The sequence below is a fragment of the Telmatherina bonti genome, assembly GCF_933228915.1.
Source record: "Telmatherina bonti genome assembly, chromosome: 6".
NCBI lineage: Eukaryota > Metazoa > Chordata > Actinopteri > Atheriniformes > Telmatherinidae > Telmatherina > Telmatherina bonti.
Genome location: NC_136624.1, coordinates 34,294,227 through 34,315,482, shown reverse-complemented (window position 1 = coordinate 34,315,482; position 21,256 = coordinate 34,294,227). Strand labels below are relative to the sequence as shown.

Sequence of the window (21,256 nt, the reverse complement as noted above, 5' to 3'; positions counted from 1 at the left end):
AGTTGCAGCACAGGCTCCACAACCAGGCTGCAGAGATGTCAAGTGGGAATAATTCACATCTTTCCATGCATCACTAAATAGCACACGTTGAATTAAACACTTTATTAATGAAGTCTTCATTTCCACAGCTGGTTGTCTTTGTCCACTATTCATGTACTTGTAACATTTGTTACATAATCCACACATTAAAACAAAATACTGAATATTCATGATGTGGAAAAAAAAAACTCTTCTGAAATGTGGGAGAGTTTTATTTTACCTAAATCATACAATAATAAAATACCTTAACACAGACCATTTATGTATTTAATGTGACAGAAACATATTTTTCTCAACTTATTTGTGATTTTTTTCTCTAATTGATTAAGTTTTTTTCAGTGTCTGATAAAAGTTTGGACACGCCCTTTCAAAATGAATAAACGTGCTCAGAATTGTTTTTATTGTATGTGTGTGTTCTATTTGCAAGCCATTGTGTGTGTGATGATCTTTTGTCAGACATCCTGATTGTGGCAAAGTACCGTCTTACACAAGCAGAGTGGAATGTCACAGTTCTTTATTTTGCTTGTGGCAGTGTATTAAAGAAAATGGATACCCGCTGGATCATTTATGTTCAGACTGCTTGTGCAAATCAGAATTTATTATTACAGGGATCACTTGTTAAATCAAAACCTGAAACATCAATATTTCATTAAGAGACATGCTTTCATAATTTTAGAATATATGAGTCAAGCATTTCCCTTTTCCTCTGTGTTTCCTGCTGTAGATGTTCAGCTGAGTCTCTCATGAAAAAGCTACTAAACTTTACCATTAAGACTTGTTTTATTTTGCCCTAAATAAAAAGTTTAATGAGGAAGATATGGGAATTTTCCCCACTGTTCCTATGGAAAGAAAACACACAGATGATAGCACATATAGTCAAAACTCCTAAAAATCGAATAATATGAGATTTGATCTTCACTTTTTGAATAAAAACTACAAAACATCATTTTACAGTAAAATTCATGCTGAATGCCTTGAACTCTCTTTTCATAGTTAAGAGATGATTAGTTAAAGACTAATACTGAGGTTTTTAAAGTGTTTTAAGGTTTATTGTCAAGTTGTTTGAGTTTACAACTGGATAGCAAAAAAAGCACATCTTATAAGTCCAGTCGTGTTTTTCTTCATAGCATCAGATGGGGTTGGAAGGGTACGTACAGTACTTGCATTCTGCAAATGCTCAGAGGGTGGAGTCAAATGTAAATTTTCTGAAGCACTCGCAGGCAGTAAACCCAGTCAGGGGGAAGCTGGTTGTAGGTCATTTTGTTTCCATCCAATCGTAGGATCTTCATCCTGGAATAAGACCGAGGTCCCACCTCTCTGCACAAACTGGTCACGTTGAACTCTGTGGTGAACAGACAGAAAGCAGACTGGATTTTTAAACGGTTATTTGTTATTGGAGACCTATTATTCACCAGAGGGACAATCTGTGTCCTGTAAAGACGTTGTTGATACTCAGCTGGTCTACAGAGCTTCAACTGTACAAAATGTACTCAGAGTTTATCACATGTAGCTTATTTAGGTGAAACCCTATAATTCCATCATGTAATTTGTCTGTGTAAAACAGCTCTGTGCAGTCTGAAAATGGCTCGTTTCTACTCACAGATCCTGCACTTACCATTAGCTGTCTTGCAGGTGCTGTGGTGAAAATGGAGGCAGAGGAAACCACAATATACTTTTTGACTTTCAGTTCAGTAGTAGAGTTTCTGTCAGCCCACAAGCTTGGCTTTGGCAGACTGAAACTGTGGTAGCTCTTAAGTTACTAGCCAGACGATGAGGTGTGTTTATTGGTGGACCATTTTGCCGTCTGTCTGTCTCGTTAGTACACAACCCGTCTGTCTACTGCATCACCGATCAAGAAACAGGAGCACTTTTTAACTTTGCCAGGGCTAAAACTGCCCCCCAGGGCATTGCTGTTAGGTGCTGTGAGTCATGGTTTGGCTGCTGCTGGGTAAAAGGCTGCTGCAGCATGATATAAGCTGAAGTGATGAGCAGCAGGCAGACACACAGAGAGAAAGGAGACTAAAGAGGGGAACAGCATGTGCTTCTGGCTCATCCTGTGCTCTTACCTCTGAATGCATCACAGATGTTTTCATACCACTCTCTCTACTTCTGTGCTAAACTATTTCACCCACATGCAGGCAACTCAAAGCCTCTCCTTTCTTTTCTCTTTCTGCCGCTCTTCATGTCCCTCCTCCAACTTGTTTTGCCGCCTTGCTGTCCAACCTGGGCCCCTCCCAGACCCATACACAGACATGAAGGCTGGTCACGTTCAGAGGCTGAGACTGAAGCTTTCCTGTCACGTTTTCCACATCCCTTCCTTTCCAACACAGCAGGATTTGTCACTTTTTTCCAGCCACTTAACTCACAGTTTTCAGAGAATGTTGCTGCTACACATTTACAACGTAAAAGCTGACATAAGAGGGTTTGTGGGCTTTTTTTGCACATCACCTTGAATTTCATTGGCCTCCAGGTAGAGGTACTGCAACGTGGTGGGGACCCTGGGAATGGTGGTCAGTTTGTTGTAAGAGAGGTCCAACTCCACCAGGCTGGAGTAGTTGAAGACATGTTGGTGGATGTCAAGGCTCTTCAGGCCACAGTGACTGAGACGAAGGTACTTCAGATTTACAAAGCCCAAAAAACTGTTGTCATTCAGCTCAGAGAACGAGTTGTTTGACAGGTAGAGCTGCTGGATGGAGGGAGGTAAGTGCCTGGGGACAGCTGAAAACAAATTTCCACTCAAGTCCAACAGATTCAGACTGACCAGCCCTATAAGAAGAAAAGAAAACATTCACATAGTTGTTTGATTTCGTACCACCAGGCGTGTTAGAAAGAACAGAATGATAAAAATTAATTAATTTAATTTTTGGGATAATCCTAATCACAAGTTCACGATCATTTATCCTTCACTGAAAACATTAACAGTCAGATTGTAAATGTGGCATGTCCACCTTCAGGGTGGCACTTTGTCCCCCACCTCCACTTCATGTTTCCAGAGCACTAAATTCACTGATAAACTCCTGAACAAACCTTTGACTGCCTGCAGTTACAAAGGATAAACTTTTTGACCCTATAAAACCAAACACATCATATTTGATACACAGTTTCTGATACATTTAGCATCACTTCATGGTAGAAACTTTACTTTAAACCATGTTGTACACCATGTTATACTGGTATCCTGCATCCTGGTGGGTACCAAAAAGCAGAGGACTACACTGCAATAGTCCACAGCACAGTCCCCAAGGTAATAAATGGTAAAAATACCAAAAAATCTTTTTTTTTTCAGAGTTTGTTAAAGGATCAAATAAAGGTTATATATATAAAAAATGGATTCTTCTCCCCAGTTGTTTTTGAGGCTTGAAAGGGTTAAAGTAGTTTTACGTTTCTTGTCATCAAACTTTTTTAAGCACCTATGGAGGATTGTTGTCTCTTAATTAACTTGATCTGTTTTCATTTGTTCATTTTACAGAAATATAACATCCTGTTTTAGTTCAGCAATATTCAGGATTTATTCATCTCAGATTTGTGTGTGTGTCTGTTTTACACCTTTATTTCTTTATATTGAATTATTCATTTTCTATTTAGCCAATCTTGTCTGATGGGAAGATATGGAAATCCAAACTACATGAACACATTTGCCATCAAATAAAGTAAGACGTACTGTATTTGAAGTCATTTGCTTTGAAGTAATAACTTTGAAGTAAAGTAATTTGCTTTGAAATAAATCGATTCCCACAAACAAAAGTTATACAAGTTTTAAAACAAATATCTGTAATATTCTTCACTGTGATCTACTAGTCTGAGCTGACTGTGGCTTCATAGCTAATTTATTCTATTACTTCTCAAATATTTGACATTTCTCAGCCATTTTCATTTAATTTCTCAGGAGATAATCGGCAAAATGTCCAGGGGCTTAATAAGAAATGTAGTTTCTCCTTCTTTCCAGATGTTCCAAATCACATCGGCTTGTAGAGAGAAAGAAAACAAATCATTAAGCAACCTCTGAGGTCTGCCTCTGTGATGGTTTGCAGTCGGTTTCCTTGCAGCAGCAGCAGCGTCAGATCACGCAGCTTCTGGAAAGCTCCCGGACTGATGCTGCTGATGTGGTTGTGGGCCAGTCGCAGCTGTTTGAGCCCACCCGGAAGACCACTGGGCACTGAACTCAGACGATTCCGGTTTGCAAAAAAGTACAGCAGGTTGGTCTGGTCCTGCAGTAAGGCCGGCTCCAGCTTGTCACTCTGCAGCTGGTTGTTGTCCAGGATGAGCCAGCGTAGACCAGTGATGTTGGCCAGCACAGCAGAGGACAAGGATGAGATGTTGTTACCCTGAGAACAAGAGAAAACCATTAGCACTCTGGGACACGGCCACTGTGAACAAGTACTTTGAAAACCACTGTGAGTTTTTTGGTGGATCACTAAAGGAATAACTTTCAGTGCCCCCCCCCCCCCCCCCCCCTCCGCCCCGTCGAAGTTTCTCCTACCTGTAAAAACAAGTACTCGGTTCTTCCTGGCAGCTGGTCAGGGATGTGTTCCAGACCTCTGTGGTCGCAGTAGAGGGATGTTGGCCACTGAATTGGACAGTCACACTGTTCAGGGCAGGCCTGTGGGTTGTTTGCTCGGAACCAGCCAGAGTCCACCCGTCCCTGCAGACTCAGCACACTGGGCTCACCCAGCAGCCGGTTGATCCAAAGAGGAATGCCTCCATAGTCCATGTCAGTGACATAAGTGGCTTCGGCAGCACCAAAAGCACACATCAGCACCAACATGGTACAGAGCAGGAGAGCCATCGAGCCAGCTGCTGAGATTTGGATCCAGTTAATGAAAATTTTAAACAAACTGAAACTTTATATTTTTCTCATCACAATGAGTTGAGCCAAAATCTTTTTAGAGCTACATGATTTCCTGCGTGACTTTCCAGGAGCTCAGACTGCTGAACTATGTAGTTTCATTACAATCTCAGTGGTTGCAGTATGATTGTAAAGAGGGGGTGTAAAGGAAGGTGGCGATCCGTTACAAATGCACGGCGCTGGAACACCACAACCTGACCCCTGCTGCATCTGTTTGAACTGTTCAAGCATTATAGCTCATGGATGTTGGACATATCGCAATGAAACGCTCCACAAACTTTACTTCTGATGTTACCAACAATTCAAGTTCTCTCTTATGGAGAGGATTAATATGAAATGTTCCCATCAGACTGACCTCTCGATGATGTTTTGATTGTGTCTTTTATTTTTAGGCATCAGCTGTGATTGAGACTTTTCAGCTAATTTCTTCAAATTGCCCTAAGTTCCTTCGACATAACAGTGAAATGATCATATAATGATGCAAGGACCAAAGTTCACGACCAATGTGGCTTCACAAATCCGGTCTTTGGACTTGGTCAGTGTTTATATTTCTTTTTTTAAATGTCAGTATTTAAATAAATGTATAATAAAATAGACCAAACTGATTAAAAGAAAACGAGGTCTAGCACATATCAAAGTAGCATTTGTGAATCTCTAAGCCAACTATATTCAGTACAAGTCATTATAACTCACTACAGCTAATTCCCACCATCTCTGTCTTTAACATTAGTGAATGTTGTTTGATTAGATAGCAGTAAAATTTATTCTACCTATTTGCTTTCTACAAGTTCAAATGTGGAGATGACCAGACTAAAAATGGATCCATCCCATAAGAATGTAATTATATATAAAAAAAAGACATCTGTCCACTGTTATGGCTGCAGCTTTAGTTTCATCAGTATCAGCTTTACTGAATAAACATAATGACAGAACAACTTGAGCCAAATTTCTCAAAACTTCCCTCATTTATAGGCATTCTGACGACGCAAAGGTAAAGTGGACCATTATGAATCTTTTCCATACAAATCAGCTACATGTGTGTTGTGTGACTGATACTAAATGAATAGGTAAAAATGTTCTTATCTCCCATCAACATAATGAACATTATGCAACAAACATGATGGATTATACCACCTAGTTTCTTCACACAGCTCTGAAGAACAGCTAGCGCAGCTGGAAGCAATTAGTCCGTTTCAGTATGTCCTAAACATCAAATATATTCTTATATGACTTCCTTAAATTCCAAATTGTTAGGACTATTTAATTGTAACTAAACAGCTAAATATGAAAATTAAAAAAAAACCTTTATCTGTTCGATGCTTTAATATTAAAGCATTATGTCAGAACATCAGAGCTGTGTACCAAATGTTTGCATCATTTTACTGAGAATAGAGAATGATGTGTTTCATTTCTTCCACATCTACAGTATTTAGTTACTGTGGCATCAATAAAGCGGTTAAACACAAGGTGCACACATGCAAACCCACACCAAGTTATTGTACAACAGAGCAGTGTGCAAGGAAAAGTTTGAATCACCAGGAAGTTTGACTTGATCAACATGTTTGCAGTGCTGTGTTTTGCCTTGCTTTCAGCCAGTGCAGTTGCAGTGCAGCAGTTGTGCGTAATGTTGCCAGAAACTCACAGTAATAAAACAAACACACGCCGCAGTTGTGATCATTTTCAGTTTTGCCCGCTTTCCACAAAGAGGAAATGGAGGCAGACAAGACACAAACAGCAAAGTGACACTTACCTGTTTGATCAGCTGCGACAAGAAAGCAGACAGGTTGTCTTAAATCCCTGATGAAACCCCTCAGAAGCAGTGTGGGTGTGTGCGTGGTGGCGTTCTTGTATGTGTGTGTGAGTGTGTGTGTTTTTAAGCTACCAGTGATGTTTGCCCACTGTCTGATGCATTCCTCCTCTTCAAACACTGCCCACATCCCAGACACTAGACCTCCTCCATAATTTTCCTGCACTTACGTCTTTCTTGCCCACCCCCCCACCCCACCCCCCACCCTTGCCGCTCTGACTGTTTAAAACACTTCATTTAGTGGAAACCTCTGGTTTTTGTTGATTTTGTTTTGGTTATTGCAGCTTTAAAGCGCATAAAAAGATGGATGACATGGAAAATGAAGGTGCGTTTTAATTGTTATCCAGATTTTTTTTTACTGAATGTGAGAAAATTTAGTTCTCAGATATACATTTGTGTGTGTGAGTGTGTGAGTTTGTGTGTGTTCCTGTCTGTCTTTGCATCTGAGGTTTATTTTGCTGCAATCTGCCTGAAGGCCCCGAAACCACAAAGTACCTGGGGAGCCAAAGAGACCATTCTCTTTGTATAAGTGTGTATGTGTGTTTTACTGCACACCAGTGTGTATCTGTGTGTGCGTGTGTTAAAGGAAGGAACTTCTTGCAAGCATCTGTGCAAAAGAGGGGAAAACGCTTCCAGATTCCTCCTCAACTATGAAGGGTGTGTTGTGTAAAAAGAAGCCTGATAGAGGAAAGAGGCAGAGCTTCATCTAGAAGAAGCTCACACAGTCAAAACCAGCATGGTTTCCTATGAGAGGAATTTTCTTTGCACCACTATAATAATAATAATGTTACACTTTATCTGTAGGGAAAATTCCACTCCCACAATTTCTCTACTGTATATGTAGCATTAGCTTCTGTAGCACAGTTTATGCAGGTAATCAATAGACTGTCATGGTAGACTAGGAGTGTTTCCAGTTCAGGTAAAGACGTCAGTAACTCCAGGTGTTCAGATCTACTGGACAGAGATGTTTCTCCTTGGGGTTTCATGGTCTCGTCATCTCAGTGGATGAAATCCACTGGGGAGACTCATGTTGCTTGCAGGGTGATGCTGGTGTGGTGGCATTGTTGCTACTGTTGGTTCTTAAAGATTGTTGGTTTAATAACCAATAATAAGCAATATGGCTTGGCTAATGGTAGAATATACAAGGTCAATGCCAGATGTTGTGTCACTGGAACAAACAAAGAATGTCACATCGTTGAAGTTACCCTTCTTATGTCCAACTGAGAGGAAATACATGCAAAAAGGCATATACAGTACTCACAAAAAGTTAGGGATATTTGGCTTTCAGGTGAAATTTATGGAAAATGCAATATGTTCATGCTACAGTGATAAAATATCACAAAAGTAAGACATTTAAGTAGAAGGATGCACTACTGATTTCCTCATCTCAAAAAATACATTCAACACAAAAGGTAACAACAATGGTAGTTACACCACAACAAAAAATTTGAACGTCTCAATATCTAGTCATGTGCCCTTGAGCATCAATTACAGCTTGACAACGACGTCTCATGCTGTTCACAAGGCAACTTATTGCCTGCTGAGGCATGACATCCCACTCTTCTTGAAGGGCAGCCCTCAGGTCATTGAGGTTCTGGGGTGCACGGTTTCGAGCCTCTACACGACGGCTCAGCTGATCCCACAGGTTTTCAATGGGATTCAGGTCTGGAGAGAGTGCAGGCCGTTCCATTTGAGGTACACCAGTCTCCAACAGCCGTTCCCTGATGATGCGGCCTCGATGAGCAGGAGCATTGTCGTCCATGAAGATGAAATTAGGCCTGTGCTGTTCATGTAGGGGCACAATCACTGGATTAATGATGTTATTCAGGTAGTATGGGCTTGTCACTGTACCATTCACAAAGTGTAGGGCAGTTCTGTACCAAGTGGACACCCCTGCCCACACTGTAACACCGCCACCACCAAAAGCTCGCCTGGTGACAACAGTGGCTGATGCATAGCGCTCTCCCTGACGTCTCCAACATCGTTGCCGGCCATCATTTCTGCTCAGTGTGAATCGACTTTCATCAGAGAACAGCACTGAGGCCCACTGGTTCCTCGTCCAGCGTAAATGCTCCCTGGCCCATGCAAGACGATGATGCCTGTGCCTGGTGGTGTGGTCAGGTACCCGTGCAGGTCGTCTAGCACGCAGACCACGCTGATGGAAACGGTTTTGAATGGTCTGACGTGACACTTGGGTGCCTCTCACCTCTCTTAAACGTGCCTGGAGTTGAGTGGCATTCATCATCCGGTTTCTCAGGGCAGTGTTCACAATGTAGCGGTCATCAGCACGGGATGTGGCCAAAGGACGTCCACTTCTAGGCCTTTCTGTGACTCTTCCAGTCTCTCCATATCTCTGTTGCAACCTGCTGATGACACTCTGTGACACTCCAAGCTCAGTGGCCACTTCTGTCTGAGAACGTCCTGTTTGAAGCATCGCAATGGCAAGGGACTGTTGTTCCATTGTTAGGTGTCGTCTTGGTCTCATGATGTCAAAATGTGAACAGCATGATGAGGACAACTGTTTAAACACCAGCTCTCATTGGACCAGGACATTTATTGGTCAATTCAAGGATCACACACCTGCCGTGATTTTTGCCGTTAAGCTCCTTGTTAGAGAACAGCAACTTGTGCAAAATTTATTGAAACATTTAACAGTTGGACATGTGCATTTAAAAGCTTAGAGAAGATCACATTAAGTTCACCTGTACAGGTTTGAATGCATTTTAGGCTTGTTGTGAAATTTCACCCAAAAGCTGAATATCCCTAACTTTTTGTGAATAGTGTATGTTGCATGTTTTGAACGAACGAAAAAATTGTAAAAAGTTTGGCTTGCTAACAAAGAGTGAAGATAACAGAGTGACAGAGTCATTTTACTGTGCCAGGAAACTAATTGACAAACTGGTTTGCTCATCAAACTGGTTTAAAGCTGGCAGGAACACGTGACTTCCGCTTCATAGAATAATTTTTATGGTTGATGATAAGTCTTTAAAAAAGACTAAAGTTAACATATTATTGTACATTATTGTACATTTATTAAGATCTGTACTGTGATGCGGCTCACTTACTAGTGAAGTCACCCTCAAGTGCTCATTTATAGAGCTGCAGTCTTTACTGCAAACCTTTGTCTCGACTTCGGTAGCCGTGTGGCTAAAGACACACTGAGGTAGCTATTCATCATTCTGGGGGCAGGTGTCGTCTGCACAAACCTTAATAAAGCCATCCAAACTACCATGTATAAGTTGTACCGTTTCATCCTGGTCTTTGTAGCCATTAATATGAGTTTCAGCTACCAAACATTTTAGATGTCAGAGCCAATATGTCAAGAGGTTTTCATTATCAGCATGATAAAAAAAAAATGGGCTGCACAGTGGCGTAGTGGTTAAAAAGGTCGCTGGTTTGACCCTCGTCTGGGGGGAGGTTCAAACGGTGGTTTTCTCCAGGTACTTCAGCTTCCTCCAGCTGTCCAAAGACATGCATCTTAGGTTAACTGCTTACTCGAAATTGTCGCCAGGAATGAGTGTGAGCGGAAATAGTTTTGTCTCTGTGCTGGCCCTGCGATGGACTGGTGACCTGTCCAGGGTGTACCCTGCCTCTTGCCTGCTAGGATAGGTTCCAGCTTCCTGTGATGCTTACATGGATGCTTACTTGAAAATAAATGAGCATGAATAAATCAAATGGATTAGGAAGGAAAAACTTAAATTAGAACACAAATAAATGGAGGTCAACATTTCAAAATCTGATAAGCCAGAGAGTAAATTTAAAGAAATGCTACTTAAATAACAGTCATTAGAAACCCATTGAATAATTTTTTTAAAAGTAATACCAAAACAGACATGAAGCCCTTTTGCATGTTCATATGTAGTCATTAGTCATCATTGTTCAGAAAATACAATCACAGTAAGGATCAGTCATAAAACCTGAAGGAGTGATCTTATAAAGACTAAAAGAAGCAGCCAGATGTTATCTGCAGTTACATGAACAAGAAAACCCCTCTGCATAAAATACTTCTCTGACCCATCTTCCGAGAAAAAGTTTTATGTCATAGTACACAGATTAGAGACTTTGTTTGTTTATGACTCATCTTTCTGTATTTATCTCTGTTAGCAGAAGTCTGCTGTTCCGATCAGCTTCAAACCTGTTCTGTGAGCACGTCTCCAACAGCCTGTCAGACACTGTGGCGCCATGCCAACAGTAACTGGTGCAGATCCTCAGTCATCCAGGCTGGGAATCCTGAGAACTCGACTCAAAAGCAACAGGATGGCTTGGAAACGTTTCACCTTTCATCCAGAGACTGACTGAAGAAAGCTTTTGGGTGAAAGGCGAGATGTTTGCAAGAGATAATAGAGGTTCAGTTGCCTTTGATTCAAGCTCTGACGATTTAGTAAATTTGTGATTTGGAGACGATTACAATTCAGTTTAATTAGGTTTACTCCAGCTTTATTTCTATCACAAGTTATCTCAATGCACTTTACAGACATGATTAGTTCAGTTCTGAACTAGTTAGTACATTTTCAGAAACCTTTGTCATGATATTGTGTTTTCCCATTTATACTTTTACTCTATAAACTCAAAGTACTTTTTCTAGCTTCATTTTGCCAAATAGTGTTTGGTTTACATGTTTGAAATTTTAGGAAACGTTCAATAAATGATCTCTCTTTTACTCAGTCTTGATTAAAATAGACATGTTAAAGTTATATTGGACTGTTTGCCATTAAAATAAATATTCATTTATTGTTAGTTAGTAGATATTTATTAGGTTTTTGGTGGTATAAGCTGTGACGACCCTCATAAGATATGTGAAAGTGACAAAAAAACAGGAGCATGAGGGTTTTAAAATCAAGTTCATCCTCAAATAGACTATGCTTATTGGTAAGTAACAGATTTAATTTGATATTCAGAGACAATGGCCTGTTTTTTTTAGTTATTTAAAGTGTCAGTCCCGTAAGCTGAGACAACTTTCCTGTGAAGGACCACAATATGCAACATTAGTTTAAGCTCAAATTATTATCTTTGGATTTCAGAAACATTTTTCAAGGAGAGATTGTGCAAGCAAGTGCATGTAAAATTTCATATTGATTGACACCAAGGAAATTAAAATGTTGCTGTGCTTTCAGCTTCTCCCCCCTGATAGGTTGCCACAGCGAATCATCAACTTCCTACTGCAGAGCCAGTGCCGAAGCCCCTTTCACACAGATATACTTTGTCACAATGCCGGATGCCTGAACAACTTTGTCCTCCTAAGGTCTGCAGCATCGGAGAGCAGGGCTCAAATTGCGGACCTTCAGGTCACAGGAAAACCAGCCCTTCCACCTGAGCCACTGCCACCCGCATCACCAAGGCAATAAAGTATGGTGCTAAAATGTAATGTTGGCACAGGGAGAGAATTTAGTTAAGCACAAACCTGGACCATTAACTTGATTTGTAACACTAACCGAGTAGTTTTGGTGCCTATACAACTAAGAGCTGTTACGTAACATTAACCAGACAGCTATGATGCAATCAGCAAGTTAAACTGCTGTAAAAGAATGAATGAATGAAAGGAAAACTGACCAGCAGGGCGTGGAAAAAAAAATGTGAGGATTTCCTGGAGTGTCTGGTCAGGGATTTTAACAATAGATCTTTTGGGCCTTGAGAGTTAAAGAGTTTGTGGGTTGGGCTTCATTCCTGCACAAACTCCCCAGATCCCACTCTGAAGGGATGAGCTTGGAAGCTGGGTGAACATCTTCAGCCCTTCCTGAACAGTCTTTATGGATGCCTCTGTAGTCCTGCTGGAGGGGACTGGTTCTGTGGGGAATTAGTGTTGCTAAGTGGGGAGCGACAGGTCTTCATACATTTAGGTTAGTGGCAGTTGTCAGAGTAATATCTATGTCTCCAGAATGCAGGTTTTTCTATCAGAATAATGGATGAAAGCCCTTAATCTCTATTGTATCAGTAGCTATAATATTATGGTGTGCAAGTGTACAGATTAACATGTTTTTTTTAAAAAAAAATCAAAATCAAAATGTGTCTGTGGCATGTCCTCAGTTAGTTTCCTCTTCCATAAAATTCCCATCATCATCATCTAAATCCTCTGTGAGGCACTTCCTTTCAATCACACTAGATGGCACTATTTCTTCATAAATGAGGACTCAGCTGAGACACCAGTAAATTATACCATTCATTCATTCATTTTCCAAACCGCTTATTCCAATTCAGGGTCGCGGGGAAGCTGGAGCCTATCCCAGGCGTCTTTGGGCGACAGGCAGGGTACACCCTGGACAGCTCGCCAGTCCATCGCAGGGCCACACACAGAGAGACGAACAACCACTCACGCTCACACTCACTCCTAGGGGCAATTTAGAGTGACCAATTAACCTATCATGCATGTCTTTGGATGGTGGGAGGAAGCCGGAGTACCCGGAGAGAACCCACGCATACACGGGGAGAACATGCAAACTCCACACAGAAAGGCCACTGACCAAACCAGCCAAGGATTGAACCAGCAACCGTCTTGCTGTGAGGCCACAGTGCTAACCACTGCGCCACCGTGCAGCCCTAAATTATACCAATAAACCAATAAATGTTTAACAGGTGGCAGTTATGAATATTCTGTATAATAACTTCTTAAAAGGAAATTAAGGATTATTTACTTAGTAAGATAAGTTTGGACATCATGTCCACTTAAAAAAAGTACTTCAGGTTTGTGATTTTTTTTCAGTGTTGCGTTTCATCCACGGGACCGTGCTGTACTTAAAATCTAAAACATCTTACCTGGCAGCCTTGACAATCTTCATTTATTGATAAAAATCTCTTTCTGGTCATTTAAAATGGATCTAATCATACATTCTTCTGACACGATGGCAGAAACTCAGATCCATAATTAAAAGACACATTTAAAAGTTGCTGCTTTTCTCCTTATGAGAAAAGATGAGAAGCTTGATGTGGTAAAAACTCAAACATCTGTGTGTGATTTATGTACATATGAGTGCGCGTAGACATCTGCTTTCTGTTACATGGTTTTGTTGCCCCTCTTGCCCTGGAGTCCCATGGTTCAAATTACCTGGAGGAGCCACACTGTCCGAGCACCATTAAGCCCATTATTCCTTTAAGTTCCCTAAAAATCTGCATATGTGGATCAAATTTTATAAGTTAAAATTTGGTGCAATATATAATAACAATGTGACAAAGATGGAACAATGGATTCAGAAAGTAATCATGTTTTGAGTTGTCGCGCCAATGAGTGGGTCAGGAATTCTTCAAAAGGACCGTTGATGTTGTGTGTATGTGTGTAAGTGTGTGTATGTGCATAAATCACATGAAGGCAAAATCTGGTTTGCACAAGGTTTATTAGCCTTTTAGCATTTTTGGCTAAGATCAGGATCACAGTTGGGTTAAGGCATGGCTGACATTAGTGAGACATTAGTGACAGTTTGTCTCTGACAAACTGTCACAAAAGGAAAAAGGGCGAAGCTTATGACTGCTGATGATAATGTGTAACATTTTAAAGAAAATGCTGTTGAGCACTGTTGACATGTTTAGTCAACATTTTCAATAACCATTTGTCTGCATCCATCACAGACCAATCAATTTTTTCACACTACCTTATTTTCACAAAGCTCAACATGACTGAAAAGAACACATTTATTCCAGATGAGAGAAAAGATCATTCCAAGTGTAAACAGGGTCTGGTTTTCCACTTAATCAGACCATCTAAAGTTTAACAACACCCCTCCGGAGCTGATCATGATTCCATCCCTGCTGGGCCAGATGGGATCTGTCTAAACAGACTGAGGTGTTTACATCAATAGTTTTAATTCTGATTGGACCGCACACTGCGATGGACTGGTGACCTCTCCGAGGTGTACTCTGCCTCTCACCTGATGATTGCTGGGATAGGCTCCAACTCCCTGTGATGTGTAAAATAGCTTTTGTAAATCTGATTCTGTTTGTCCTGCTCTATATTTTGCTGCTATCTATTCTTTACCCACTAGCAAAGCCTTTTTTTTACAGCATCATGTCTCACTTAAAAGCAGCTTTTTATCACTGCAAATTTGCCAGAGCCGTGTGAATTTGTATTTGAGTCAGAGGCGTGAACGTCTGACTGCCATGCATGCAACATTCATGGCTAGTAAAGTCATTTTATTTGCTTCAGTAGTATCCAGTTACTGTGTTTTTGTCCTCACTGACCCGGATGCATGATGTTTCATCATATTTACAATCTAGTTTGAGACTTACCTGTGAAAAGTTCTGAAATGAAATTGTTAGATTAAAAGCTGAACCCTCCCAAGTGCTTCCCGTGATCCAGATAAGAGACGTGGATGACGGATGTGGATGGGGATGGATGTGTTTTAAGGTACCAAAGTCTACCTTGGCCTCCTACTTGAAAGTCCTTGAATCAATTATCTCTTACATATTTTAACTGCTTCCCATTGTTTCTGACTTCCCGACACATTTAAGCCGTTTATGTAGATGCCTTATCTTCCCATCACACTCACAAAAAATAGATCTTTTGATGTTGTGTTGGGATGGTCAATAACCTCCACGGCTGTTTACTGCCAGTAATGAGTAAAAGGTAACATATCGCCACCGTTCATTTCACAGGGGGATAAAAATCTACTGAAATGGTTAATCTGATCTTTTCAGAGAAGTGAAGATGAGAAAGAAAATCCATTAACCTCATAGAATCTTACTGACATATTCAGTATGAGATTTGTGTTGTTCTGCAAGGCTGTGCAGAACACTGACAGGTCTCTGATGCTGCATCTGGTGTCCACAGACGCCTGCGGATGCAAAGAAAAGAAAAACTGTCCTTGCTGCAGTTCCCCTGCTCAGCTTTTACTCTCTGCAGATGTCTGGCTGTTCCCTTATTTTTTATTTAAAGCCTTTTTACTGTCAGATACCGGACACAACAGCGATAGTAAGAAACAAGTAACTTGAATAACATGTAAGGAGCAAAGCCTGAAGACTTTTCTAAACTTTTTTCTTCCTTGTCTTCAGTGTTCAGACAAGCGCTGACAGAACTGCTCTTGTGATGATGTAGTTCTGAGACAAGTGCTCAAAAAGTCCTCAAGTAACACATTAACAACACTCTTAAAACTGAAATGCATGAAAGACAAAGCAGCAGCCAAATCTCGCTCCCACTCCCGATTCACCACGTATGGAGTTGGCTGGTTAGAAGACTTGAGCATCACTTTTTTATTAGTGAACTACATCTGCATCTTATTGGATGCAGAACTTTAGCAAGTTACAAATTTCACATATTTAGAGTAATGAAGGGGAAAAATTCAAGCTGGGTTGAGAGGTCTGCAGATTGATAGACTAGAATTTAACGTTTATCAACCAGAAGAGCTCCGTTTGACCTCAAGTGTCAGTGTGAATCAAATGTTCTGGGTTTAGAAAGAAATCCAGTCCTTCAGGGCCATTGTCCTGCGGGTTTTAGGTGTTTTCCTGCTCAGATACCATTTTCATATCAAAGGGCTCCAAGCAGCTTGTTGTCAAGCTCTGCACAAAGACCCATTCGTTTCAGTCAGGTGTGTTGAAGCAGGGAAATATCTAAAACCTGCAGCACAGTGGCCTTCGATGACAGGAGCTTTGTTCATAGCAGCTTGTTTAGGTTAAAGTTTAATCTTTTAGGTTTGCTTTCAGACCTTACGTTATTCTTTTGTTTATTTCTTCAAACCTAATGGCAACTGACTTCTAACAGACGCAGGTCAAGGAGAAGTAACAGTGGTCTTGATGAAGTCAAAATCCAGCCAGTGAAGATGATGTAACAGATGAAAGCCATCCCATTAACTTCACACTTCATTTATCTGCTGGTTTGTGAGGCTCATGCACGTTTTCAAGAATCATCTGAAAGCAAAATGGAAAATTTTACGTATGAAACACAGTACACCAAGGTCATAATACCACACTAAACTACAAAAATAGTTGACTATATGACTGCCGGTTTAATCTCACACATGCATATTTCCTTCATCCAAATCACAGCCATTGACAGGTAAAATTTATTTATATGGAACACTTAAAACAACACAAAGTGCTGTACGGATCAGCAGATTCAAAACTAAAAGATATTATAAAACTAATGAAATTAAAATAAATACAATATTTAGAATAAAAACTAACAGGATGAATGGAATCGAAAAACACAACCAGAAGATGAAACAAGTAAATGTCACACACTCGCACTGAAAGCAGGTGCAAGAGATTTAAAATGCTCAGTTGTTTGATTACATGTCATTTAATGGATGTTTCTCTGGCGGTGATGTGTACAGTTTAACTCTGCAACGGGCAAGAGGGTGCTAAACCGTTCAGACACTTAAAAACAAGCAATAAACCCTTCAACTGGATCCTGTAAGTGACAGGAAACCAGTAGAAGAAGCCAGTATGGGGGTGCTACATTCCTATCTTCTGGTTCCAGACATGGATGGGTTGCTGCATCCTGGACTATCTGCAGCCTGTGGGCAGAGAACTGGTCCAACCCATTAGAAAGAGAATCACAGTAATCCAGTTGAGAAGAAAGAAACATGTAAAATATTGCTAAAACTTGTTTACAGAGATGTTTGACTTCATTTTAGTTGAGAAGCAACTGAATTAAACTTTTTTTTACCAAAAGAAAAGATCTGTGTGCCAAATTTTAAAGCACAATCAGGCACAAAGGTTCTTAACACAAGAGCATCCAGGGAGCCTGCAGAGACGACAACAGTTAAATTAAAAGGATGGTCAAATAAAATAAACTTCACTTTGAATGAAATCTCCAGAACTTGATTTTTTTTTTTTTTAAATCCATTCATTTTGATGTAGTTTAAACCTAAGATAAGTCCATCCAGGTTGTAATTGTATCCACATTCAATAAAACTCTCTCTCTCTCTCTCTCTCTCTCTATATATATATATATATATATATATATATATATATATATATATATATAAAATATATATATATATATATATATATATATATATATATATATATATATATATATATATATATATATATATATATATATATATATATATATATATATATATATATATATATATATATATATATACATATATATGTATATATATATATATAAAATTGGACCCAAAATACAGCCTTAAGACACTCCACCGTCAAGTAGGGCTGTTTCAGAGTTAAAGGGACGTAGCTGAACCTGTACAGGCAGAGGCAGATCGGAGTGGAACCACTTCAGTGCTGAACCCACAAGGCCAACACACGAGTCCAATGGAGACAGTAAGATTTGGCTGACAGGTCTAAAAGCAGTAGAGCAGCTGGATTATCAGAGTCCACTGTTAAAATCCGATCATTAAAAACTTTCAAAAGAGCCGTTTCAGCACTGTGACATGCTTTAAAACCAGGGTTTTTAAAAAAAAAAAATCCATTATGGTCCAGCTTCTTTTAGCTGTTCTGGCTGTTTGGTTTTATCTTGTTGCATATAATGAATGAACGGCTGTAGGCTGAGCTTAGAGAGCTTAGCTGAGGTAAAGCAACAATCACAGTGGATAAGAGAGAAACTAAAATCACTTTGTGGATTTTATCTGTGGAAGATAATGCCAGTCAACCCCAAGTTTCACTGTCAGCCCATTCCTCTGTTTTCAGTCATTACAGGCTTAAGTTAAGAATTAGTTCACCAATATTTATTAAGTTTTATTATTATCAGTTGTAATGACAGGTTCTGCTAATACTGCAGCCAATGGCAGATTAGAACTTTTATTTAACCAAGACAATTAGAAATAAAGCAACCAGGAGGTTGACAGTGGAACTGTAAAAAAATTTAATCCAACCTTGACCTGATCTTTAAAAAAAAACAACAAAAAAAAAAAAACATAATCCAGTAATGTCTTTTAAATAAATAAAAAAAAAAAAAAAAAAAAAAAAAAAAACATATTCCAGTAATGTGATTGAACACAAGCAGGTATGAAAGTGTTTTGGTAAAGTGATGTTACCTACAGCATGTCAGTCATGTTGTCATGCATGGGTGTTGAAATCACATAAATGACAACATGAAAGCGCTGGACATGACCAAACCACCATCTTCCCTCCCCTTAATGAGGAATTTTTGGCTTCTGACCTAAAAATGATGTCTGCTCAGATATGGAGACATTCATGTGAGTCATATTTCCCTCCTGCTGCTTTTTGGGGCGGTACTTTACTAGACACAGCTACAGGTCATGGAATTACACTGAAGGCTGTATGGTTATTTCTGGAAGATGATGATGACGACGGCATAAAGACAACCTTTTCAAGCCATCAGTCATCCACGCGGACGACATTTCAGATGCCATCGCTCCCATAATCATTAGGCCTGAAATTCTCATTGTAAATATTCCACCATAAAACTACATGCAACGAGCACTTTTGAAGCTATTCAAAAAAAACACACAGGGTCGTGAATGACAACAATTAAAGCAGAAATGAACACCTTTATGGATGCTTTTGTTTAACCATCAGGCAATTATTTTCTTACATAAAGAACATTGCCATGTGTTTCCAAAACGCTAGAATTCCATACAAGGCCCAGACGCTTCATCATCATCATCAATAAGAAACTTCTTGATGACATTACAGACAGCTGTCCTAAGACAGCAGAACACAGGCAACATATGCAGGAACTGTTTCAACAGATTCAAGAAATGACAAATGTCTGGAAAAGTTGAAGATAAAAGTGAGTTAAAGGAGAAAAAAGCATCAGTCCAGATGGAGTTCCAGTTGGAGAGAAGATTCTGAGGCAGGAAGGGGCCCACATCAAGACCAGACAGACAACAGAAGTGGACTGTCACATATGTTTTCATTTAACTCTTTACAAGATGTAAAATTGTTGAAGAGGAAAAGAAAAAGCTGGATTCACTGCAATTTAAATAGAAAAAAAAACTACAGGTGATTTACAGTGCTGTGGCATTTTATGATTCAGGTGTTGATAGAATTGTTCTCCACTGGTTCTGTGTAGACACGGGAGAACATAAAAGGACTAGAGGAAGAACAGGGTGTTCTGTCATAAATCAAATAGGCACTACATACTTAAGTGTTACGCATTTCCACGTCCCATCCTCTACATCTTTATGTTGTCATGATGTGTTTTATCCCATCAGAACACAGCAGCAGATTCTCACAGCGTTGTGTGATGAGACGTGTGTATTTGTTTTTCCAACCAGCTCCTGCAGCGCTCTAATAACTGTGTGAAATAACATGTCAGGAACATTCTGCTGGCCCAAACAAATGGCAGGAGCATCGCTTTAGCTTACCTTCTGTCCGTACACCTGTAAACTCTCAATCACAGCGAGGTACAGGCGGCTGGATGAGGAATGGAAATAACCAACAGCCGCCAAACCGACTCAGAGCCGAAAGTCACAGCTTTCATTATTTATCCTATTTTCTTTCTACAAACATTAGTGACTTTGTTAACCATTTCAAATGTAGTTTAAATTACACTTTGGCCGTGATATTCAGGGTTGAAACTCTGATTTGCACTTTTTATTTATTACCTATGCATGCTATCAGTATCTTTGTGCAAAGGCATTGCAGTGAAATATCAGCTCTTTGAACAAACCTAAAATTACATTCTGCTGTTTTACATTTTTAGATAAAGATCATAAAAATAAGTGTACTGAGTTACATATGTTCACATAGTTTCCAACACGTTTGTGTACATGTTATTTCTTTGTATTTCATGTTTGTATTTCCTGTGTGAGCCCAAAAACACCAGTAAATTGCTCATGGCTAGTTATAGGCAGTTCTCTTTCTCATCATTACTAGTTGCTCTGATGTTTTGCTCCATTAGTTGTTGATTATTGTTCTTTTTATTTGGAAATCCATTTTGTTTAATGCAGTATTCTATGTTTCCTAATAAGGTGCAGACTTCTTCTGGACAAAGCTGAGATCCTTCAATGTCTGCACAAAGATGCTGCATATCTTCTTTAAGTGCAATCTGCTCGTCTTCCATCTGTTGGAGCAGCATCAGAGCCAGACTATTGCAACAATATTAAATCTCCCTCAGCAGACGAAGGAAGACTTCTTCATTTTTCATCAAAGGTTTTATAAAACAGTTAGAGTCATTTCTAGATTAATAACACTGATATATCTCTAATTCTTCCATTCATATAGTTGACAGACTCAACTGATTCAATAAAGTGACTAATAAAATAAAATAAAAAAAATAAAGCACAACAGCCATTTTTGCCTTTTCGTGTGATAAAAAACAAGTTAAGGTGGAACAGCATGTGTATTATCATGATTTGGTCTAAAACCACTGTTTTTGTTGATCTTCATGTGGCCAAACAACAATCCTGATTATTCTCTCAATTTTTTCTTCTTTCAGCCAGAAAAGCAGGGAAAAAAATCTTCTTTTCTGTCTACCATAAGAGAGTTCAGCTGAAGACGGTAAAGTGAGTGTGCTGCACACAGATGGGAACGATCTCTCACACTCCCCCCTGCAGCTCACATCGTCCACATGTTGGGGTGCTGTGGGCCACTCCTGAATCAACACAATGGGGCACAGGCGATTGGATGAGGGGGGTGGAAGTAACCAACAGAAGCAGAACAGACGGAGGGGTGGAGTGAGGTCTGGAATAACGGAAAGGAGA

The 21,256-nt window shown here is 39.8% G+C and overlaps 1 protein-coding gene across 1 annotated transcript; it reads right to left on the bottom strand.

Annotated features, from left to right (window-relative positions):
- Window positions 1–661: 661 nt before the first annotated feature.
- Window positions 662–6,693, bottom strand: LOC306756776 (lumican). Its single transcript, XM_079241632.1, has 5 exons — window positions 6,636–6,693; window positions 4,520–4,833; window positions 4,040–4,364; window positions 2,488–2,805; window positions 662–1,381 (listed from the first exon to the last, which is right to left on the bottom strand). The coding sequence occupies exons 2-5, from the start codon at window positions 4,823–4,825 to the stop codon at window positions 1,230–1,232; spliced, it is 1,101 nt and encodes a 366-aa protein (XP_079097758.1). The 5' UTR covers window positions 4,826–4,833; window positions 6,636–6,693; the 3' UTR covers window positions 662–1,229.
- Window positions 6,694–21,256: the final 14,563 nt, after the last annotated feature.

Bases quoted from the DNA above. Each gene is read 5' to 3' on its own strand.
- LOC306756776 (XM_079241632.1), bottom strand. From the start codon at position 4,825: ATGGCTCTCCTGCTCTGTACCATGTTGGTGCTGATGTGTGCTTTTGGT. The intron at 4,365-4,519 runs GTAGGAGAAACT...TCTTGTTCTCAG, and splicing joins CCGAGTACTTGTTTTTACAG to GGTAACAACATCTCATCCTT. The intron at 1,382-2,487 runs GTGATGTGCAAA...TGTTCACCACAG, and splicing joins GGAGGCCAATGAAATTCAAG to AGTTCAACGTGACCAGTTTG.